At 46.2% G+C, this 19,183-nt stretch overlaps 1 protein-coding gene across 2 annotated transcripts; it reads right to left on the reverse strand.

Moving 5' to 3' along the window:
- Positions 1 to 1,625: 1,625 nt before the first annotated feature.
- Positions 1,626 to 18,141, reverse strand: GJA5 (gap junction protein alpha 5). 2 transcript variants are annotated; one of them, XM_025375746.1, is made up of 2 exons: positions 17,767 to 18,141; positions 1,626 to 3,781 (listed from the first exon to the last, which is right to left on the reverse strand). In XM_025375746.1, exon 2 carries the CDS (start codon positions 3,746 to 3,748, stop codon positions 2,672 to 2,674), a length of 1,077 nt encoding a protein of 358 aa, XP_025231531.1. In that variant the 5' UTR covers positions 3,749 to 3,781; positions 17,767 to 18,141; the 3' UTR covers positions 1,626 to 2,671. The 2 variants fall into 2 exon arrangements, with proteins under 2 accessions (XP_025231531.1, XP_025231541.1); XM_025375756.1 differs by lacking the exon at positions 17,767 to 18,141 and adding an exon at positions 5,001 to 5,130.
- Between the last annotated feature and the right edge of the window lie 1,042 nt (positions 18,142 to 19,183).

The raw sequence follows: 19,183 nt of genomic DNA on the forward strand, positions 1-19,183 counted from the left end.
GGTAATACAAAGACCTTTTTCACAGACTCATCCTTGGGGTCTATACTTCTCTAAAGCCTTCTCATTTTTTAGGTCCAGGTCAGGTCTCCCCTCTTTTCTGTGTAGTTTGTTAGTTTTTTGTTTTGTTTGTTTTTTATGTATCACCTCCTGGAGCCTATGGTTCCTAGAACTGATGATACATTAATTCCTGTTTAATTCTATTCTAATTGTTAGAATAGAATAATGTGAGTTAATCTGATCACATTAGGCAGATTGTGGGCTTGATAAAGAGAAGTTTTGGAATCATCCCTCAACATCCCATTTCCAAATACTGTGTATTCAAAACAATAACAAAAATAATCAGATAATAACAACAATTACCATGTAATGACTGTTATTTCCCAAGCACTCTGCTGAACTCTTTACAGTCAACTCAGATAACAGCCCTATGAGGTAATTAACAGCTCAGTTAACAGCCCATGAGGTAGATATTAACGGGGCCCAGTTTACAGATGAAGAAACCAAGGCTCAGAGATTGTCTTGCTGGAGTCCAGATGTAAGTTAGCAACTGGAATTTTAACCCTTGCATGCCTGACTTCAAAGCTCTTTGCATTACTGGCTTACTGATGGGTACAGTCCAAGCGCTCCCTTCCCCACCAAGTCTGCCATCCTCTTGTAGTCACAGCATGAAGTGGACAACAAAAGAGAGACAGATGTAGAGATAGATTTTATTTAGACAAATGACACATTTTACTTAATTTTTCCTTTCTAAAACCCTCACCATCAAAGATTGATCCCACAGAACTTCCAATTCAAGAACGCTCATTTCATAAAACATTTCAGAGATAGAAGGAGAGAAAATATTAATGCTAGGCAATAGATTAAAAGGTGACCCCTCCAGGGACCTGGGATGATTAGACATTCCTTCCTAAATGGCATCCTAGTCACTTTCCTCCACTTGCCCACTCCCATTTTTCTTTCCACCCAACAATAGCATCCAAGTATCAGCAGAGGGCCCAGAGACGGGCAGGTGAGTCAGAAGTTGAACCTCCTGAGCCTTTAGCCTCCTCTGTCCCAACCTCTCGTGCCTATCTGTTTAGGTTAATAACACCAAGACAGTGAGGCTTAGCCCCTCTGCGAGGCAGCCGGAGAGGAGAGCAGGAAGACACAAGTTTCTCTGTGGTTTCCTTTCCTTATTTCAGGACTCCCCTAGCCTTTACCCATCCTATCAGCACATACACACACACACACACACACACACACACACACGTGCATTTTAATAATGCAATAATCTCTCTATAAGTCTCAGTATCCAACAATTCTGAGCATCCTTTACCTTCATCCAAAACAACAGTAACCCATTATGGATCCAGTGAATACAGAAACAAGGCCAGTCCCTGGAGAAGGCAAGGCTTTTCTACAGCCCCCACTTGGCAGTCTCATTAGGGGCACTAGGGAGACATAGGAATCTCTGTGCTCTTTAAATAAAAGCCTTGCCAAGAGAGCTGGAGATTCCCCTACTATTTCCATGCCCCTGCTAAAGCCTCCAGGAGAGGGAGATCTGGGGGCCTCCATAGCTGTTATCACACCTTCTCTTGGCACTAAGTTGGCAGTCAGCAAAGGAAGTAAATAGGAGGGGAATATAGTTTTCCAGTGTTTTCTCTCCTATTTTATTTTCGTCTTCACAGCAGAATTTTTTTTCCACAAGGGGAATCTGAGAAGTACAATGCTTTCTTTGTTTTAACAAGGCCTGGGGAAATTCCACTGGCCTCAGTGGCTGGGGATCTGGTCAGGGTTCGAGAGAGGACAACGGCTTCTTGGATATCCCTGTCGATAAGGCCTTCAGGGAATGGCTGGGTGAACAGCCAAGGGAGAAAGGGAAGGGATGGTTTCTATCATTGGATTGAACTGTAAAGGAGCTGCAGGATGACAGATGTTGGCAGGAATTCCAGTGGAGTTTGTGTGTACAGTGACTCCCTAGCAGAGCTGACATCTTCACAGGCTAGGTGTACATCCTGGCAGAAGGAAAGGTTGCAACATCACCAAGGTGGGGCATTTGCCAAAGGTATATACCAAGGCATTTGTAAAGTTGAGGCTGCTGGTAAAGTTCCAAGAAACCCTTTTTAAGACTGAGTAGAGGGAGGAGAAGCCAAAGGTAACCCAAAGCCATCTCACCACTACTCTGAGGAATGGTCCATGGAGATAACAGACTCAAGGAGCACATATAATGCAAGTTCCTTGATTCATGCTCTCTGTTGGCTGGGAACTTTGAGCTCTTCCTTGGAGGAGGGAGGGTGATCAGGTCAAGGAGGTAGGAACTTAAAGAATGCATCTGGTATGTTGCTGGTATGTAGAGAGAGAGTCATTCTATCCCTCTGGCTATCCCTTCCAGGCCAGCTTTTGCCATGCTTCCCTTCCCTCCCTCTACCCTGTTTCATGAGTAACCTGAAAGGCTTCATATACTGGGTAGAGGGTGGGGAGGGAACTGCAGTCTGGGTGGATAGTCATGTCTCTTACTATCCCACAGCCCTGATTACAGTTTCTAGAATTAATGAGCAATGTCATTGAGACCCAGGGTCCAAAGGAGCCAAGCAGTGATGACAGTGAGAAAGCATCAGTTCGGAAGAGAGACATCTTTCCTCTCTCAGCCTCCTTTGTTCCCACCTGGTCCTGGTCCTCCCATAAAGGAGGGTCACACTGATAGGTCATCTGACCTGGCCTTGCTGCTGGCCTTACTAAGACGTCGCTTGTCGCTATGATAGCCATGGGGAAGGCGGTGACCTGGTGAGACTCCATTGGGCACCTCAGGCTTCTGGCCATAACGAACCTGGATGAAACCTTCCCCAGGAGTCTGCTCCTGACCTCGCACTTGCTCAGTGGCCAGGTTGTCTGTGTTTTGTTGGGAGGCCATATTATTGCTGAAGGGATTGAAGAATTTTCCCCCAGGGCCATTCTCCAGGCACTGATTAAAGTCGGGGGGGGGTGTGCAACTCTGGACCATGCTCACAGAGGGGCCAGAAAGCTGGCACTTAGCCACGTGCTGCCGCGGCTTGACAAATCGCTGTCTAATCTTCTTCCAGCCCAGGTGGTAGAGCTCAGCTAGGCTAAGGAGGAGGGACAGTGCAGCCACAGCCAGCATAAAGACAATGAAGACGTTCTTCTCTGTGGGCCGGGATACGTAACAGTTGACCGGGTGGGGACAGGGACTCCTGCGGCAGACGTGCAGGGTGGTCAGGAAGATTCCGTAGATGAGGTACTGGCCCACAATGAAGCCCACCTCCATGGTGGTGCGGATCAGGATGCTGCACACATAGGTGTTGAGCAAAGAGCCCTGGAGGACAATCCTTCCATTCCCTTCCTCCCAGCAGGACAGTTCTGCTTTCTCAGCCACCGGGTACTCGTAAGAGCCAGAGCGCTGGACCTCTTTGGCCCTCTCGGCCTCCCGTAGCTTGCGCTTCTCCTGCATGCGCACAGTGTGCATGGCGTGGCCCATGTACACCAGAGAGGGCGTGGAGACGAAGATGATCTGCAGCACCCAGTAGCGAATGTGGGAGATGGGGAAAGCTTGGTCGTAGCAGACGTTCTGGCAGCCAGGCTGAATCGTATCACACCGGAAATCAGCCTGCTCATCCCCCCAGGAAGACTCAGCAGCTGTGCCCAGCACGAGCATCCGGAATATGAAAAGGACAGTGAGCCAGACCTTGCCTACTACGGTCGAGTGCTTGTGTACTTCCTCCAGGAATTCTCCCAGGAAGCTCCAATCGCCCATCTTGGCACAGCCAGGTCACAGATGGCAAAACTTCTGCAAATGGGGGAGAGAGAAAGAGAGAAAAGGAGAAGGATGTTCTGTGAAGGTCTGGAAGGTCTATCATGTTCTGGGATTCCACTGATCCATCCAGTGGGTTCGTTAAGACAATGCAACTTAGAAGTCAAAGCAACCAAAGAAAAGCTCTCTCTCATTTCCCAGCAAAAATAAAAAGAAAGAGAAGATTCAAAGTAGCCATATTAGCAAAATTAGAGCATGGCTCCCACACTTTAATGGATCTAGAAATCGAGGTGTGTTACAATATGGATTCTGCTCTTGCCCCAGTAATTCTACTTCAGGAGGTCTGGGATGGCCCCCAGGAATCTGGATTTACAACAAGTGGCCCAAGTGGTTCTGATGTAGGCAGCGAGGGACCGCACCTGGAGAAACACGATTATTAAAAAGAACACAGGATTGGGATCTGCAAATGTGACTGGGCATTTACCTCACTGAGTCTGTTTCTTCATTTATCAGACAGGGGTGGGAATAGCTACACCAGAGAATTCTGAGGATTAAGTGATATGAGGTATGTGACATTCTGAAAATCATTCCACAACTGTTCCAAATGTTTAAATGGCTGTTGGATGGAAAAGGAATATTTTTATGGCTCCAGAGGGCAGAACTAGGTGGAGGAGGAAAGAGTGAGGATGCAGTCGGCAAATTTGGCCCCTCAGGAAGCACTCTGCAAAAATCAGAACCGTCCAGCATAGACCAGCTGTGTTGGGAGGTGGCAAACAAAAAGTGTGCTTTGGTCACACCAGCTAACCGTATCACAGATAAGTGCTCACTTCCTCTGGCTGGTAAGGCAAAGTTGATCTCCCATGCCTCAGTGCAACACAGCCATTCCAACCACACAGCTCAGCTTGCCCTGCTGCTAAGTTTGTGTGTCTCACTTAAGTAAGGTTCTCACACACACATCTATCCAGCCTTATGTCCAGAATAAATGTCTCAAAACTTTATGTCCCTTACAAAATCCTCCCTCATCTGGCACTTGTCTGCTTTTCCAGCCTCTTCCTGCCTGTCCACATGAGTTCCTTTTGTCCAGCCATGCTAAATCTTTCCAAATGCCCTCCTTCTGTACCTCTACATGTCCCCTCACTCCTAGCTGAATCCCATTTACCTTTCAAAACTTAACCCAGTCATTGCCTCCTCCAACCCTCCCTCTTCCCTGAAGCTGAGCCTCTTCAGCTCCTGTGATGGTCCCCAGGACACTTACTTGTCTCCCAGTGCTTGCCGCCTTGTGTTGTAATCCTCTGCCTGTCTGTGTTCTCCCAGTAGGGACTGTTTGAAAATGGGGACTGTCTTCTCTTCTGTATCACCAGAGCCTGGCCCACAGTAGGTGTTTAATACATGTTAGTTGAGTGAAGGAAGGAGGGGCTAACAGGCACTGTTGTTTCCTACCCAATAGAAAACCAATTCCCTGTTTCTTGCCTGCCTCCCATTGGCAGGGTGAAAAAGCCAGGTATTGCTTTCTCAATCTCCTCTGCAGTTAGTTCTGGTAGGTGAGGTATGGGGAGAATCTAAAGTAGAGGGAATGCTCCAGAAAAGGTTTTTCTACCTCCCAGTAAATGGAGAGAGCCTCACTCACAGTGCTCCTATCCCCCTGTGACAAGAGGGAACCTCACTCACAGTGCTCCCATCCCCTGGTGAACAGGAGGGAGCCTACTCACAGTGCTCCCATCCCCCAGTGAATAGGAGTGAGCTCCGCTTGCCCCCACCGCTTCCTGCCTGTGGACAGAGTTGTATGAACTAAGATGTCTAAAGCTGTCCAGAGAATCTCAGAAATGTCAACCAGTGCCCTGAGGCCTCTGAAGCAACTCTTGAGGCTCCCTACCTCCAGAATTCTTACTTAGTGAATAATATATGTTCTTACAGTGTAAGTCTCTAATCATTCCTAACCAACAGGATGACAAAGATCTCGGAGGGAATGGAGCATAAATGTTCCTTTCTTAGAATCATAAAACCTCAGATTTGGGTGGGACTTTAGAGGTTTGTCAAATTCAAAATTGACCTTCATATCTTTGCTGCCAACGTGCTCCTGGTTTCTGTCTGAACATTCTTCAGCCTTGTGGGGAAAGATGGGGTCAGGGTGGTGCATTTTATAGTCCAGGCTTCCTCAGCTCTTGAGTTGATTGTTGCCTTGACAGGGACCAACCTCCTGGCCCTGTCTTCTCTCAGACCCCAGGTTCCCCACCTTGAGAGTATACAGAGTCCCTGGGAATGAGGGAGTTCCTGAGTGAGCAGAAAGGGTCTTATCTCTGCTCCTCTCTATATCAAAGACCCATCCATGTATTGAGGCCTTTCCTGTCATTTGTGATCAGACATCTGCCCCATTTCCTTAGGTGGCGAAGCGCCCCCTCTTTCAGCCTCCAAATGTGGAAAATTGTGGAGCGTGTGCTCAAAAGGAAAATGGCTGATTAGATAAAAGTTTGAATTGTCTGTCCTCTCTTCTGGGCACATATACAGTGTTCAGCATCTTCAGGGTCAGCCACACACGTGCAGTGACTGAGCTATGGTGAGTGTCTGAGAAAAAGAAGGAGGGAGAGAAGGGGAGGAATAAAAAGAAGAGAAGAAAAGGCAAGGACAAGGGGGAGTTGGAAATGGAGAAAAAGACTATGTAAGGGTTAAGAAAAGACAGATGCGGGAGTTAACTTACTGAGGTTTGACAAATTTCTATTACCATCTGCTGGGCTTAGATAAATGATTCAGTCTGTGTTTCACTTTCCTCACCTGCAAAATGGACATACTATTAACTCATAGAGTGCCATGAAACGATGCATACAAAGCACTTAACACAGTGTTCAGCAAATAAGAACTGAATCAAAGGTAGCCATTACTAGCAATGAGAGCGGTGGGGGAGGATGAGAGGTAGAGGAAGGAGGGAGAAAGAGAAATTAGAAAGTAGAGAAAGGTGCATTACAAAGGAGAAAAGAAATGGAAGCAAGAGTAGAAGGGGAGGAAATGAGAAGAAAATGGAAATAGAAAGGAAACAAAAAGAAACAAAGGTCATATTCTTCCAGGATTTGGGGCAAGTTTTCCACACTCAGTCCCTGAAGACTTCTCCCTTGATCTCACTCTGTCACTCATTCCTTGCAAGTCCCCAAGGAAGTATAAAAATAGTTCCAGAAAGGGTCAAAGAATGTGACCCTTTGGTCTAGTCTGCCAAGAGGCTTGACTGCTGACTCCTTCAGTGCTGTCCAAGGAATTCCACCTGGAAGACGTAAAGCACAGGTACAAGAAAGGAACACCTTGGAAAACCAGAAAGGCAGTATTAGGAAGGACGTCTTATTGGCAGGGAACAAGAAATACTATCTGAGGAGGTATGGGGGTGAGGCAGACCTCCTGGGCCCAGGCAGAGGAAATAAGGTGAAGGGTTTTTCATGTATGACTTCCTGCTGACGCTCAGGCAAGGTCAGAGAAACTTAAAATTGCTGCCGTGTACCAGATGCTCAGTTTAGAATGGGAAAGGTCTCTGACTGTAGTTACTTTTCCAGCTACATTGGCTCCCTTTGGATACCCCTGTCTCAGCCACGGAAATTTGTAGATTAGATACTCAGTGAGTTTACTGGGCGTATAGCATACAAACTACTTTGTAGATTATTATCTGCTTCTTGGCAGGAAGTGTGTTAGGAGGGGCATAGGAAGCTGCCCATGCCATGAATAAATGCTATCAAACACAATGGCAATTTACCTCACTGCTTTAGCAGTTCTCCTCACTGGCTTCCTACCACTTAGAAAGTCTAAGCTGCTTAACTTGCCATTTGAAACCCTGTACAGTCTCATGCTGTCGTTTTTCCGCTTTTCCACTCACACACTCAATACTTAAGCTACACAGTTTCCCATGTACATATACACATCTCACCATTTCTCACCCACGTATCTTGGCTTCTTATGTTCCCTCTGCCTAGAATGTCCTTTTTTTCATTCATTTAATAAGTTTATTGAGTGACTACAGGGTGCCAGCCATCATTCTAGACAATGAGGATACAGCAGGAAGGAGGGGAAACAAACAAGGATTCCCTGCCTTCACTGAGTGTAACTGTCTTTATACCCCTTAATTAACAGCAGACAGTAAATACATAATTTCAATAAAACATGATGCGTGTTAACATTAAAGAAGTATAAGGTGTTATGGGAATGTGGGGCAGGAGCCCGAATCTGGTTTATGGGTTTTGGGGAGGGTCCTAGGGAATTGTGTTCTAAAGCCCTCTGCCACTGATACAAGTTCTGAAATCAGCAAGGCAAAAAGAGATGGTCCCTAGAACCTGGAAGAGAACCATCCCAACTCTAAAGGTTCTTCACTCCCGAACCTCCAACATCCTCTTTCAACATGTCCTATCCTGGGATAAAGCAAAATTTGGAGGGGCCACTAGGGAACTTGTTTGGCAATAGTAACATGATGCTAGATAAGAGGAAGAGGGCCAGAGGAAGGATTTTGTGTATAGTGAGCATAAATCATTTTCTGCTTTTATTTTGTGAACTATATGGCCAAATGGCCAGAAATAAAACTTAGGCACCTACATTCTTAATCCAGTGTTCCTTTTTTTTTTTTTTTTTTTTTTTTTTGAGATGAAGTCTTGCTTTGTCACCCAGGCTGGAGTGCAGTGGCACCATCTCAGCTCACTGCAACCTCTGCCTGCCAGTTTCAAGCAATTTTCCCTGCCTTAGCCTCTGGAGTAGCTGGGATTAGAGGCGTGTGCCACCATGCCTGGTTAATTTTTGTATTTTTAGTAGAGAAGGGGTTTCACCATGTTGGCCAGGCTGGTCTCAAATTCCTGACCTCAGTTGGTCCTCCCGCCTTGGCCTCCCAAAGTGCTGGGATTACAAACGTGTGCCACCGCGCCCAGCCCAGTGCTCCTTCTTGTGGTGACATTGTAGTCTCCCTACACGGCCAATGTTTTTCAAAAATCATTTCAGAGCAACCCGGATTAATCATAAACTCATAGCCAGAACCTTTTCCGCTGACTCCGCAAATCTACAGCAAAATGGAGAAGTCTTCTAAAATTGACCTCAGCCCTCTTTGGTGTCTCCTGAACTCCAGAAGACTCTAAATTACCATCCAGCATGCAGGATGCATTCTCACACTTGGTTATATATTTCCTTAGACTTGTTTTCTAAACATTTGTCTGTCAGTCAACCTGCAGATACTTTGCTGAGTCCCCTTTATGTGCTCACCACTGTTCTGAGTCATGAGAACAGTCCCGAAGAGGTGCAAGGCCTGACACACACTGGGCACTCAATGATGTCTATTAAATTAATAAAATTGGCAGGGCGTGGTAGCTCATACCTGTAATTCCAGCACTTTGGAAGGCCAAGACGGGCAGATCATCTGAGGTCAGGAGTTTAAGACCAGTCTAGCCAACATGGCGAAACCCCATCTCCAATAAAATTCAAAAATTGGCCCAGTATGGTGGTGGGCAGCTGTAATCCCAGCTACTCAGGAGGCTGAGGCAGGAGAGTCGCTTGAATCTGGGCGGTGGAGGTTGCAATGAGCTGAGATCATGCCAGTGCACTCTGCCTGGGCAACAGAGTGAGACTCCGTCTCAAAAAAAAAAAAAAAAAAAAGAAAAATTAATAAAATCAGGCATGATTCCTTCTGTCAAGTATTTAACAGCTTTTTCTCTCAAATGGGTATTATGCTTCTCAAAGTTAAAAGCCCTATGTCTTCTACTTTGTATTCTTATTGCATCAGGTTCTCTCATTTGGTACACAATAAATGCTTTCTTAATGATTGAAGAAAATGTTTGGCTAGCAGTAATATTGAAAAGAGGTCCTAAGGAGGCTCAAATCTTTCTTCTTAAGGTCAGCAGTAAAAATAAAACCTCACAATAAGTAAATAAAAATAAAAGCTTACATACTGTTCAAAATGTGCTTCTACATTCTCTTGTTGGTTCCAAGAGAGCAGGTTCATATTTGTTCTGTTCAAGACCGAATACCTTCAGAATGTTATAGACATTCAATTTTTATTGTTGAATGAATGAATCCTCATAACCACTCTGTGGGGTGATTGTTATTGCCTGTGTTTTGCAGAGGAGGAAACATATAAAAGTGATTCGTTCGAAGAAACAATTAATGGGGGAAGAACCAGGGCTTCATTCCAGAGTTTCTGTTCAAGCCTGGTGCATGCCAGAAAGTTTCATTCCGTCTTCCCTCCAAGAGTGGAGCTCATCAAGTTTTAGACCTTCGAGAGGACTTCCCAGTGGAGATAACTCCTGTGGAGGAGTTAGGGGTATGTGATGTTTGTAGGGGTGTGGAGTGGGTGGAGGAGTTACAGAAGAGATGAGGGGATTTCAGACAAAAGCAAGATTGCATGAACAAATTCATTGAAATGAAAGCCAGCATGGTTTTAGAGTACAATGGGCAGAGCATGGAGGGAGAGTGCAGAGCAGGCAGAAACAGATTGTGGAGGGCTTTAACAGCCATGCCTAGGAGTTTGGAGTTATTCTCAACTCACATGATAGGCCATGCTTGGTCCATGAGTTGCTCCTGAGGGCCTAATCTGAAGCCTCTAAATGTGGTTGGGGATGTAAAGGACTGCACAATTAGTAACGTCCATGCTTGTAGCAGTCTTTTAGTAGTAGCTGCAGCATCAACTAGGTAGGCTGCCGATGACAGGTACCTCCCAGCACACTTGCTGTGACTGCACTCTCGTCTCTCCTGCTTAAGAAGGTATATTGCTAGTGAGTGAGGTGCTACCACAGGGATGCCTTGAAAATTCTCTTCTTTCTATTGATTCCCGTTCTGTCCCGTGGAGCCACACATCATAGCCCTTCTAATATAGTATTTTACAATAATTTCTGTGTCCCCCAAGTCAGCAGCCGGGCCTTGGGCTGAACACACCTTTGAGGTCTCACACACCTGAGAATTAGTTGCTCTACAAGCCATGTATTCTCTCTCCCACTCAACCCTGAGCTCTTTGAAAACAAACTGCTTTTCTGTTCATCACTGTATTCTCCTCCTGAAATTCCCCCCACCCCAAACCCCTTAGTGCTCAACACCACACCCTGCACAGTGTGGTATGTACTTTATAAAAACAACAATGGATGAATTGAGAGCATTTAAGTCTCTTAAAACACCTAATGCCAAATTGATCCAGGCAATTCTTTACCAGTTGCTGAAGAAAAGGATGAGAAGGCACACAGAGGCCAAGCAACACGTTGGGGCCATGCTGCACGTCAGTGGAGGGGCCTCCCTGGGAAGCTGGCATAGGGACACCTGCCCAATGACGATGGTGACCAGAACACCAGGCAGATGGAAGCCACTGAGTCTTTCTTCTACCTGTGACAGAACCATTCTCTCAGCAGGACTGAATGTGTCTCAAGCAGAAATGCCATCACCATGGACTACTCCCTCACTGCCTCCTGCCCTCATAGTACTGGGGAACTTATCCAAGCTTGTCAAAATTAGATGACAAGACCACTCCACAGAGTCTGAGTCTAATTCTGGACAACGACACATGTTCTGGACAGTATCTAACAAATCTCTGGTTCTCAATAAAGGTTGTTATTCATAGTAATAATAACAACCCCCTGGGCCCATGCCGTAATTCCACTCGCCATACAGTGGAATGTGGCGCAGGGCAGAGTTCACTTGCTTCCCAATTAAGAGAATTCTGTTGTGAAAGGACCCAAAGGGCCTCACTTAAAGGCTGCCTGAGAAATAGTATCATGTCAGGGCAGTTTAGTTCAGAAAGTGTTTATCGAGCCCCTCCGTCATGCCAGACATCAAGGCAGCTTTATAAAGCAAAGCACCAAGCAGAATCTTCATGTCAGAACTCTTTTGTACCTTATTCATTTGTGTACATTTTTTTCTGATTTCCTCTCACCCCAATAATTTCTCCTTAAAACGGATATGTAGGGAGAATTACATGAGAGAGGGGTCTTGATCCTCAGCGACTTCAGTAATCTTTGTCATCCTTTGATATTCCCAACTACACCTAGTTTACCCAGTTACACACAAAGAAAGAATTTGGATATAGGTGATAATAATAATAATAGAAATAACATTCACTGACACCTTTCTATGTGCCAGACACTCTATAAGTGTCTTTCTATATCTGTTTTCATTTGGTTCTCGCAACAACCTGAGGAAGTGGGGAGTATTCTTTTTTTTTTTTTTTTTTTTTTTTTGAGACAGGGTCTCACTTTGTCACCCAGGCTGGAGTGCAGTGACACAATCACAGCTCACTGGAGCCTTGACCTCCTGGACTCAGATGATCCTCCCATCTCAGCCTCCCAAGTAGCCAGGACCACAGGTGTGCACCACCACACCCAGCTAATTTTTTGTATTTTTTTTTTTTTTAAGAGATGGGATTTTGTCCTGTTGCCCAGGCTCGTCTCAAACTCTTGGGCTCAGGCGATCTACCCACTTCGGCCTCCAAAGGACTGGGATTACAGGCATGAGCCACCATGCATGGCGTCTCATCTTTTTTTACAGGGCTCAGAGAGGGTAACTTGAGCAAGATCACACTGCTAGTAAGAGGTGGAGATGGAGTCAAACCCAGCTCCTAGCTCATCTGGCAGCAGTGTCCCTGCCTTAACAGTTGTGCTAAACTCTATCTAAATCACCTAAAGTTTCTTGTTTGGAAAATCCTAGCCAGTCAAAGGCTGGCCACTTTTATATAAGATGATGGAAGAGGGAATGTTCGTTGAGATCATTGTTCCGATAGGAAGTTGATTGTAAGCGATTGGTGCTAATTCTTACATTTAGGATTTTCATTCTTTCCCTGATTTATGTTTGGGGAAACTACTTCAGCCTCAGGAGAAATGATTAGGCACATGATATAACTGTAGCTACTGAGTTGGGCAGTGTGGGCACCTTCCTCAGAAATGGAAGTCCACTGAGGGCCAGCATCCCTGAACCTTGCTCACTGTAGAGGGGAAAGGAAGATAGAGATAAGAGGGGAGAAGAGATGAGCGAGATGAAGTACTCACTTCAGTCTTCCTCCTACTCCAGCCAGTGGTACCAATGGCAGATAATTAACTCCTTTTTAAATTTAATTATTTTATTCTGACAAGAACAGATGGGTCCACTCAGCGACACCCTGCTGGCAGACAGTTGTTTCAAAGCCAAGGAAGTAGAAGGGAGTAAAGTGAAGAAAGATTTGTGCTAGGATAAATAATTTTCTTAAACCATTGGAAGAAAAAATGTTTACAAAAAGTGAATGAAAGGGAGTAGTAAATGGAGATATTAAGTTACAACAAAATATTGGGAGGTCCTTCTTAATTACTCCAAGGGGGTTACTTAGTACGCATGCAATTAATTGCTAATGAAAATTCTATTATAATACCCACATTTCTTTATTATTTCCCCCATTTGTCACAGATTTATAGTGCAGTAGAGCTGACCAGAATGTAGAGATCAATCAAACTCAACTCCTTATTTTTAAACAAGATGACAAGGGTCCGGGGAAGTTAAGAATAGTGATAACAACACTAACTTCAGTATTTCCGATGTGTGAAGCCCTTTATAACTATACTTTCTAACCCTCCCTTTAATCCTGCAAGGAAAGTAGTATTGCCCCACTTCACAGATGAGAAAACTGAGGCTCAGAGGCTAAGTACTTGTACTAAGTGCCACAACTGGCAAATGCTGCATAAAGTGTTTGAATCCAGCTAGCCTAACTCTAGAGCCCACATCCTCTCTATGTCTCTGACGAGAAAGAAAACCAAGGACTAGGACTGATAGATGATGATAAGCCTGTGCCCAGAACTCCAGTCTCTTAACTCTGAGAGCAGGACTTTTCCCACATTACCTTGCCTCATAAGAGACCCAGGGTTTTTCCTTTTAGCTTCTGGCTTACTGGCTGGCCATCTCTTACATATGCTGTTCCTAGAATTAATTATTACACTGGGGCCCTCAGCCCACAGTAGTCAGGATTCCCAGACTCTTTGGCCTCTGCCATCATTTGGCCAGAATTCACATATAGAAAGTTATTTCCTTTTTTAGCCAGCAAGTGTTCTTGGCTGCAGCAGCGTCTACTGCCCGGTTCTTGGCTGGCCAAACAGCGGGCTCTGGTGTTCCATTGATGTGAAATCATAACAAGAACAACAGAAACAGCAATTGTTAGGTGGAGGAACTTCCGGTCTCTAAGGAATAATAGGGCTAGGACCCTGCTTGCATTACTCTCTAGTGGTGTAACCCTAGGCAAGTCACTTATCCTCCCTATTTCTAACTCATCTAACAAATGGGAATGTTTACTCATGGGGATAACATAATATGTGGACATGTGGAGGCACCTAGAACAGTATCTGGCACATAGGCACTCAATAATATTAGTTCCTTGTTTTCTTTTCTGACATTTGCAGTAAAAACTCCTCTCAGACATGTTCCAACTAGCCAACTTGATGCAGAATCTGATAGTGCCTCAGGCTGGTTAGTGACACAGCAAGGACCCTCACGTGGCACAGGTACAAGAGGGTAACTGTCAAGAGATGGGAAAAATACAGACAATGGAAAGTATAGTAATTAGTCTATAAATTAGTTATTTCACTAGGCATCCAGACCTCCTGGGTCAAGCTGGAGAAGCAGGGAGGTGTAGGGCCTACTCAAATTAAGCCACTCTCATTCCTGTTTCAAGTCCAGCCTGCCTCCTAATGTGTTTTTAACTCAAGCTTTTAGGCCTGAAGTTGGACTCTACATGGCTCCACATTATAAAATGTATGCCTCATGGGATGCCTCTCTTCTGAGACGCTGCAGCACTCTTGAATCTGATCACCAAGCAGAAGGCACACTCACAATGAGAGGTTTGAAGCAGGCTCATTTCTACTTGGAAGAGAAAGGGGGGGTTGTCTACTCCGTGATCTGAGGGTAAGGGACATCTGGATCCCTAGCCACCTCTGTCCTCTCCTGAGGTTCTGAATCATGGAGTTGTCAGATTGGAGTACGACTCTGGAAATCCCCTGTGAAAATGCAATGTTATCATTTCATGAAGAGAGCTCTTTTCTGGTTCCAGCTGTTTCTTGGTGATCCTAGACAAGATATTTCCCCTCCCTGAGCCTCACTTTGCTCACATGTGAAACAAAAGAGTTGAGGCTCTTCCATCTCTAAGTTAGAACATCTGGGGAGTCTATGACTTGCCCAGCTGTGATAGTATGGCAAGTTAGTGGCAAAGCCAAGAAGCAAGTCCAGAGTTTCTGACTTCCAGCTTAGAGGACAGCAGAAGGAGTCCTAGAAGAAAAAAAATCTGTGGTCATAAAAACCCAGCAATACCTCCTCAGAAGTATATGTCATGGGAAGCCTTTCTAGTTGATAGCCATTTAAAATACTTTATTTAATCCTCATAAAACCTTATGAAGAAGATATTTATTAGCATCTTTGGCAGATGAAGAAACTGAGTGTAAGAGACATTAAATAATTTCCCCAAGGTCACGTAGCTAAAATCCTAGCCAAATGTGACTCCAAATGCCCAGGTTCTTCCTTCAGCCGTACCCCTCAATGAGATAAACTCTAAGATCCCTCTGTGATTTTTTCAATACCTCTGATTCTGTGACCTCCTGACTCTCAGTGGGCTGTTGAATACTAAACTTTACTTGCCCATTATTTGCTAATATATCAGAAACAATTTATTCTCAAAGTGGCATCAAGCTGGCATCACCAGGAGCCAGCAGCTTGCAACAATAGGAAGGAAGTCAGCTTCCTTTCCAGGAACCCTGAAACTTTCCAGGAAAATGGTCATCTCTCCCCTTTGTCCAGCTCAACCCTTGAGCCCAGGTTGGTGCTTATGGGAGTTCGTTCACACAGACAGCTACTGGAATCTTGAGTTCTTCCCTAGGACAGGGGGCAGAGCTTTGACCTTGGGTTTCCCCGGCCCTGAAGATGGTGGGTCATCCAGTTCCTGTCCTGATTGATCCACATAGACAGGTCCCCTGTCCTAAGAGGTGGGGTCAGCCAGTACCCGAGAGACCAGGCGGCACTGTGGCAGCACCCTGCACTGCCTGTGGCCCACGAACAGCCAGTGCAGACGATGAAGAGCAGGTGGGCAGGTGGGAGTCAATACCAACAAATAGAATCGTAGAGACGCTCAAGTGGAAGAATCAGGGAGACTCAGGGAGAGATGGAGGCTGGAAAAATACAGCCAGGGAGATGGAGGTTAGAAGAGCCCTTGGTATGAGTGAGCAGGGCAGGGTGCTCTCCCAGCTCAATCAGCCCTGACTCACTGTGTCGTCTCCTACAAGTCATGCCCTTCTCTAGTCCTTGTTCTCCTTATTTGTTGAAGAAGGAGGCTGGTAATGGAAGAGACCTCTTTAAGTTCTAATGTTCTCGAACCTTAGGCAGTACTAGGAGAGGGGACGGGAGTGAGGCAGTTAAGATATAAGAACAGTGACCAGCTTCAGGCGCCCAGCAAGCACACCTCTGGGGTTCCAAGGCAGAGACAAAGTGGGGCTGCCTGATTCTGTGACTGCTGTGGCTCTGTGGACGTCACATGTGTGGGTGAGGGATGCTCAGAGAGTGCTGGGTTAGAAGTCACAGAATCCCCCTCCTGGTACTCTCTGCTCTGCAGGCTGTGGTCACTGGGACTCCTCACCGGCCGGTGCTGAGTGAGGAAAAGGCTTGGAGGGACAGCCAGGGGAGCAGGCTCCAAACAGCTCTGCTGCCCCGGGCAACCTGGCAGGAAGGTAGAAAGTTCAGAGCTGTCCCTAGAGAGTAGTGAATCAAGGACTGGGCTGGGCTGTGACTCTGGGGACAGTGGGTGGAGGGGATGGAGGCTGCTTGGCTTGCTGATGTGAAAGTCAGGTTAGAAGACCTCTAAATACCAGCTGGTGTCCCCAGCCATGAGCCACAGCACCAGGCAGTCAGAGGCGCTGCACCTCCACACGCTCCCCTTGGTCTCTTCTCTCCAATTTTGCTGGTTCCAGGTCTCCTGACTCCCTGTTCGGTGCTCTCTCCATTGCCCTGCCTCCCCCCACAGCCAGCTGGACCTCTTTGTGCCAGAGCCTTTTTCCAGAAACAGCAACCCCAGTGATTTGCTGGGGAGTGAGAACCAGGAATCCCTCTATTATAATGGAATACTGCGAGGGAGAATAAGGAAAAAACTTAGCAACAGAGCAAGATGAGAAATCCTTGGGTTGAGCCTCCCTTTTTCAGTGGTTCTGAGCTGCCTTTGAGCCTCTGGAATCACAGCCTTACACACCGTTACTGCTGTATAGAACCAGAGGGAACCTTCCACTACAAATTCCCCATTTTATAGATGAGGAAACCGAGGCCCAGCATGGGGATGTGTCTGTTACAAGGCCTCCCAGCCCCTGAGTTTGGGCTCTTTCACTACCTGCTCAGAAGAAAGGTCCAGGAAGAAGCTAACAGAATCTTTGTGCCCCGTGGTCTTCTACTTCACACCGCGAGTGGAAAGGAGACCTTCGGTGGGCGCTTTCCTGGGCTTCCTAACTGGTTTCACACGCCTCTTTCCTCTGGCTGCAAGTGGCAGCCTGGATCTCTCAAATGCGGCCACTGCACAGCGGGGACATGATACTCTGCAGGAAACTAAGCAGGGAATATTTTTAAACCATCCAACATGCCTTAGGGAGGAAAAAAAAAAAGCAGAACAGTCCCCTAGATGCTTCGAAAAGCATTTTGAAAAAAGATTCCATGCCTAGCAGAAGCATCGTAAAACAGTGTTGGTTTTACTTTTAAAGGGCCAATTCCCTCTAAGAAAAGTTCTTAGGAATGGACTGGTGACCCACTTCTAAGATGCCCCCAGAGGACTGAACTCCACAAGAGTAGGCTGGAACCCCAAGGGCCCTCCACTCACAATTCTCCAGCTCCCTCTAAATCAAAGAAGTAATTTATCTGCTGCTTCGCTAAACCTTCCTTTTTAATATATCCAAACCTCACTATCACAGGAAATAGTGAGAGGGGTAGGGAATAAACTCATAGGTAGAAAGAAAGAGCTTTCTTTTTATCCAGCCCAGAATCCAAGTTCCCCTCTTCGGGCTACTTCATATCCACTTGTAGTTTTAGTTGTTCAAATTCAAGTCTACTCTTACCTGCTTCTTTTCCTCCTCCCTGGACTTTCCTTCCGTTGGCTTCTTCACACTCTGACTGCTGCTTCTCCAACTGCCCTCGCTCTTTGCTCTTGAGCCTGTCAGTTGTTCCTCTTCCACCCTCTTTTTAATCGTATCTGTCGCCTTCCCTCCTCCCACTTCTTCCTACTCTTTCTCTCTCCACCCCTTTTCCCCTCTGAATCCCTCCCTCCCCTCTCTCTTTTGTGCTCTTAGAGTCTTTGCTCTAAAAGTCTTCTTCCCTCTACCTTCTTGTAGCCTCAGCTCACTGTGCTCCCCCTCTCTGGCCCCCAAGGAGGCAGAGCCCCCTTCTCCCTGCAGCCCTCCCCCGTCTGTCTGCCTGTCGTCCTTGTCCTCACAGCAGTCCTCCACTTGCCTCTCCCCCGGGCCGGGCCGCTGGTGCACCACCTCCCTAGGTCTCTTCCTGCCCACCCCTCTGCTGCGTCGCCTCAGACTTCCCAGGCCATGGCTTTCCTGGAGCATCAGCAGGAAAATTGGCACTGCCTGAGAGATCCCTCTTCCCATCCTTTTCCCATCATCAGAAAAAAAGAGGGTATTCACTCACGTAACAAGCCTTTTTTTTGGGATTTCCACTGTGCTCATACCAAAGAACTGAGCATCAGCCAGCACAGGAAAACACGATCTCACAAGTCACAACCATCTAGCACCCAGAATAGGCACCAGGACTAACCTGAAAGGAAAGAAGTGCTAACCTCCCAGCTCCAAAAGTGGAGGGCATTCCTCACTCCCAGAATCATACTCTCTCCCCTTCTCCTCTGAAGAGAGGTGAGCCACTTCTATGCATCAGGCACTGGGTTAGAGACTTCATATATATGTTGCCTATTTTTATCTCAATCATTCTAATTTCCAATTCTATAAGGTAGACCTTTTCTGCATTTTACATTTGAGGAAACTGAGGTTCAGAGAAATTAAGTAACATGATTATGGTGACCCAGTGTGTAAAGTAAGTGGTAGAATGAGGATGAGAAGTTTTCACCAATGCCAACGTTTACCTTATTGCTCCTTCCATGAAAGCAAACAGGTCTCCCAGCTGGAATTGAATTGATGAAAGGAAGGTTGGCTCTTGTTAGATCACAGGTGACCAAATTCAGAAACTGGGGTATCTCTTCCCTCAAACCCTCCCACTCTCCAACTTCTCCCCCAGACTCCTCAACTTAAACACTTAGCCATGGACCCAGTTGGAATGAGGTAAGTGTCAACAACAGAGGTCACTATGAGGGGACTGAAATCAGACAAAACAATGACTAAGAGCCCACAGATTATGAGAGCTAAAGAAAACTTCAGTGATCATCTGGAACAGCCAGGGAAACTGAGGCCCAGAGAAAAGGCCACTTGTCAATGTCATATACAGTAGTAGGTGGCAGAGGCAGGGCAGGAAGCC

This window comes from Theropithecus gelada, chromosome 1, assembly GCF_003255815.1.
Source record: "Theropithecus gelada isolate Dixy chromosome 1, Tgel_1.0, whole genome shotgun sequence".
Lineage (NCBI taxonomy): Eukaryota > Metazoa > Chordata > Mammalia > Primates > Cercopithecidae > Theropithecus > Theropithecus gelada.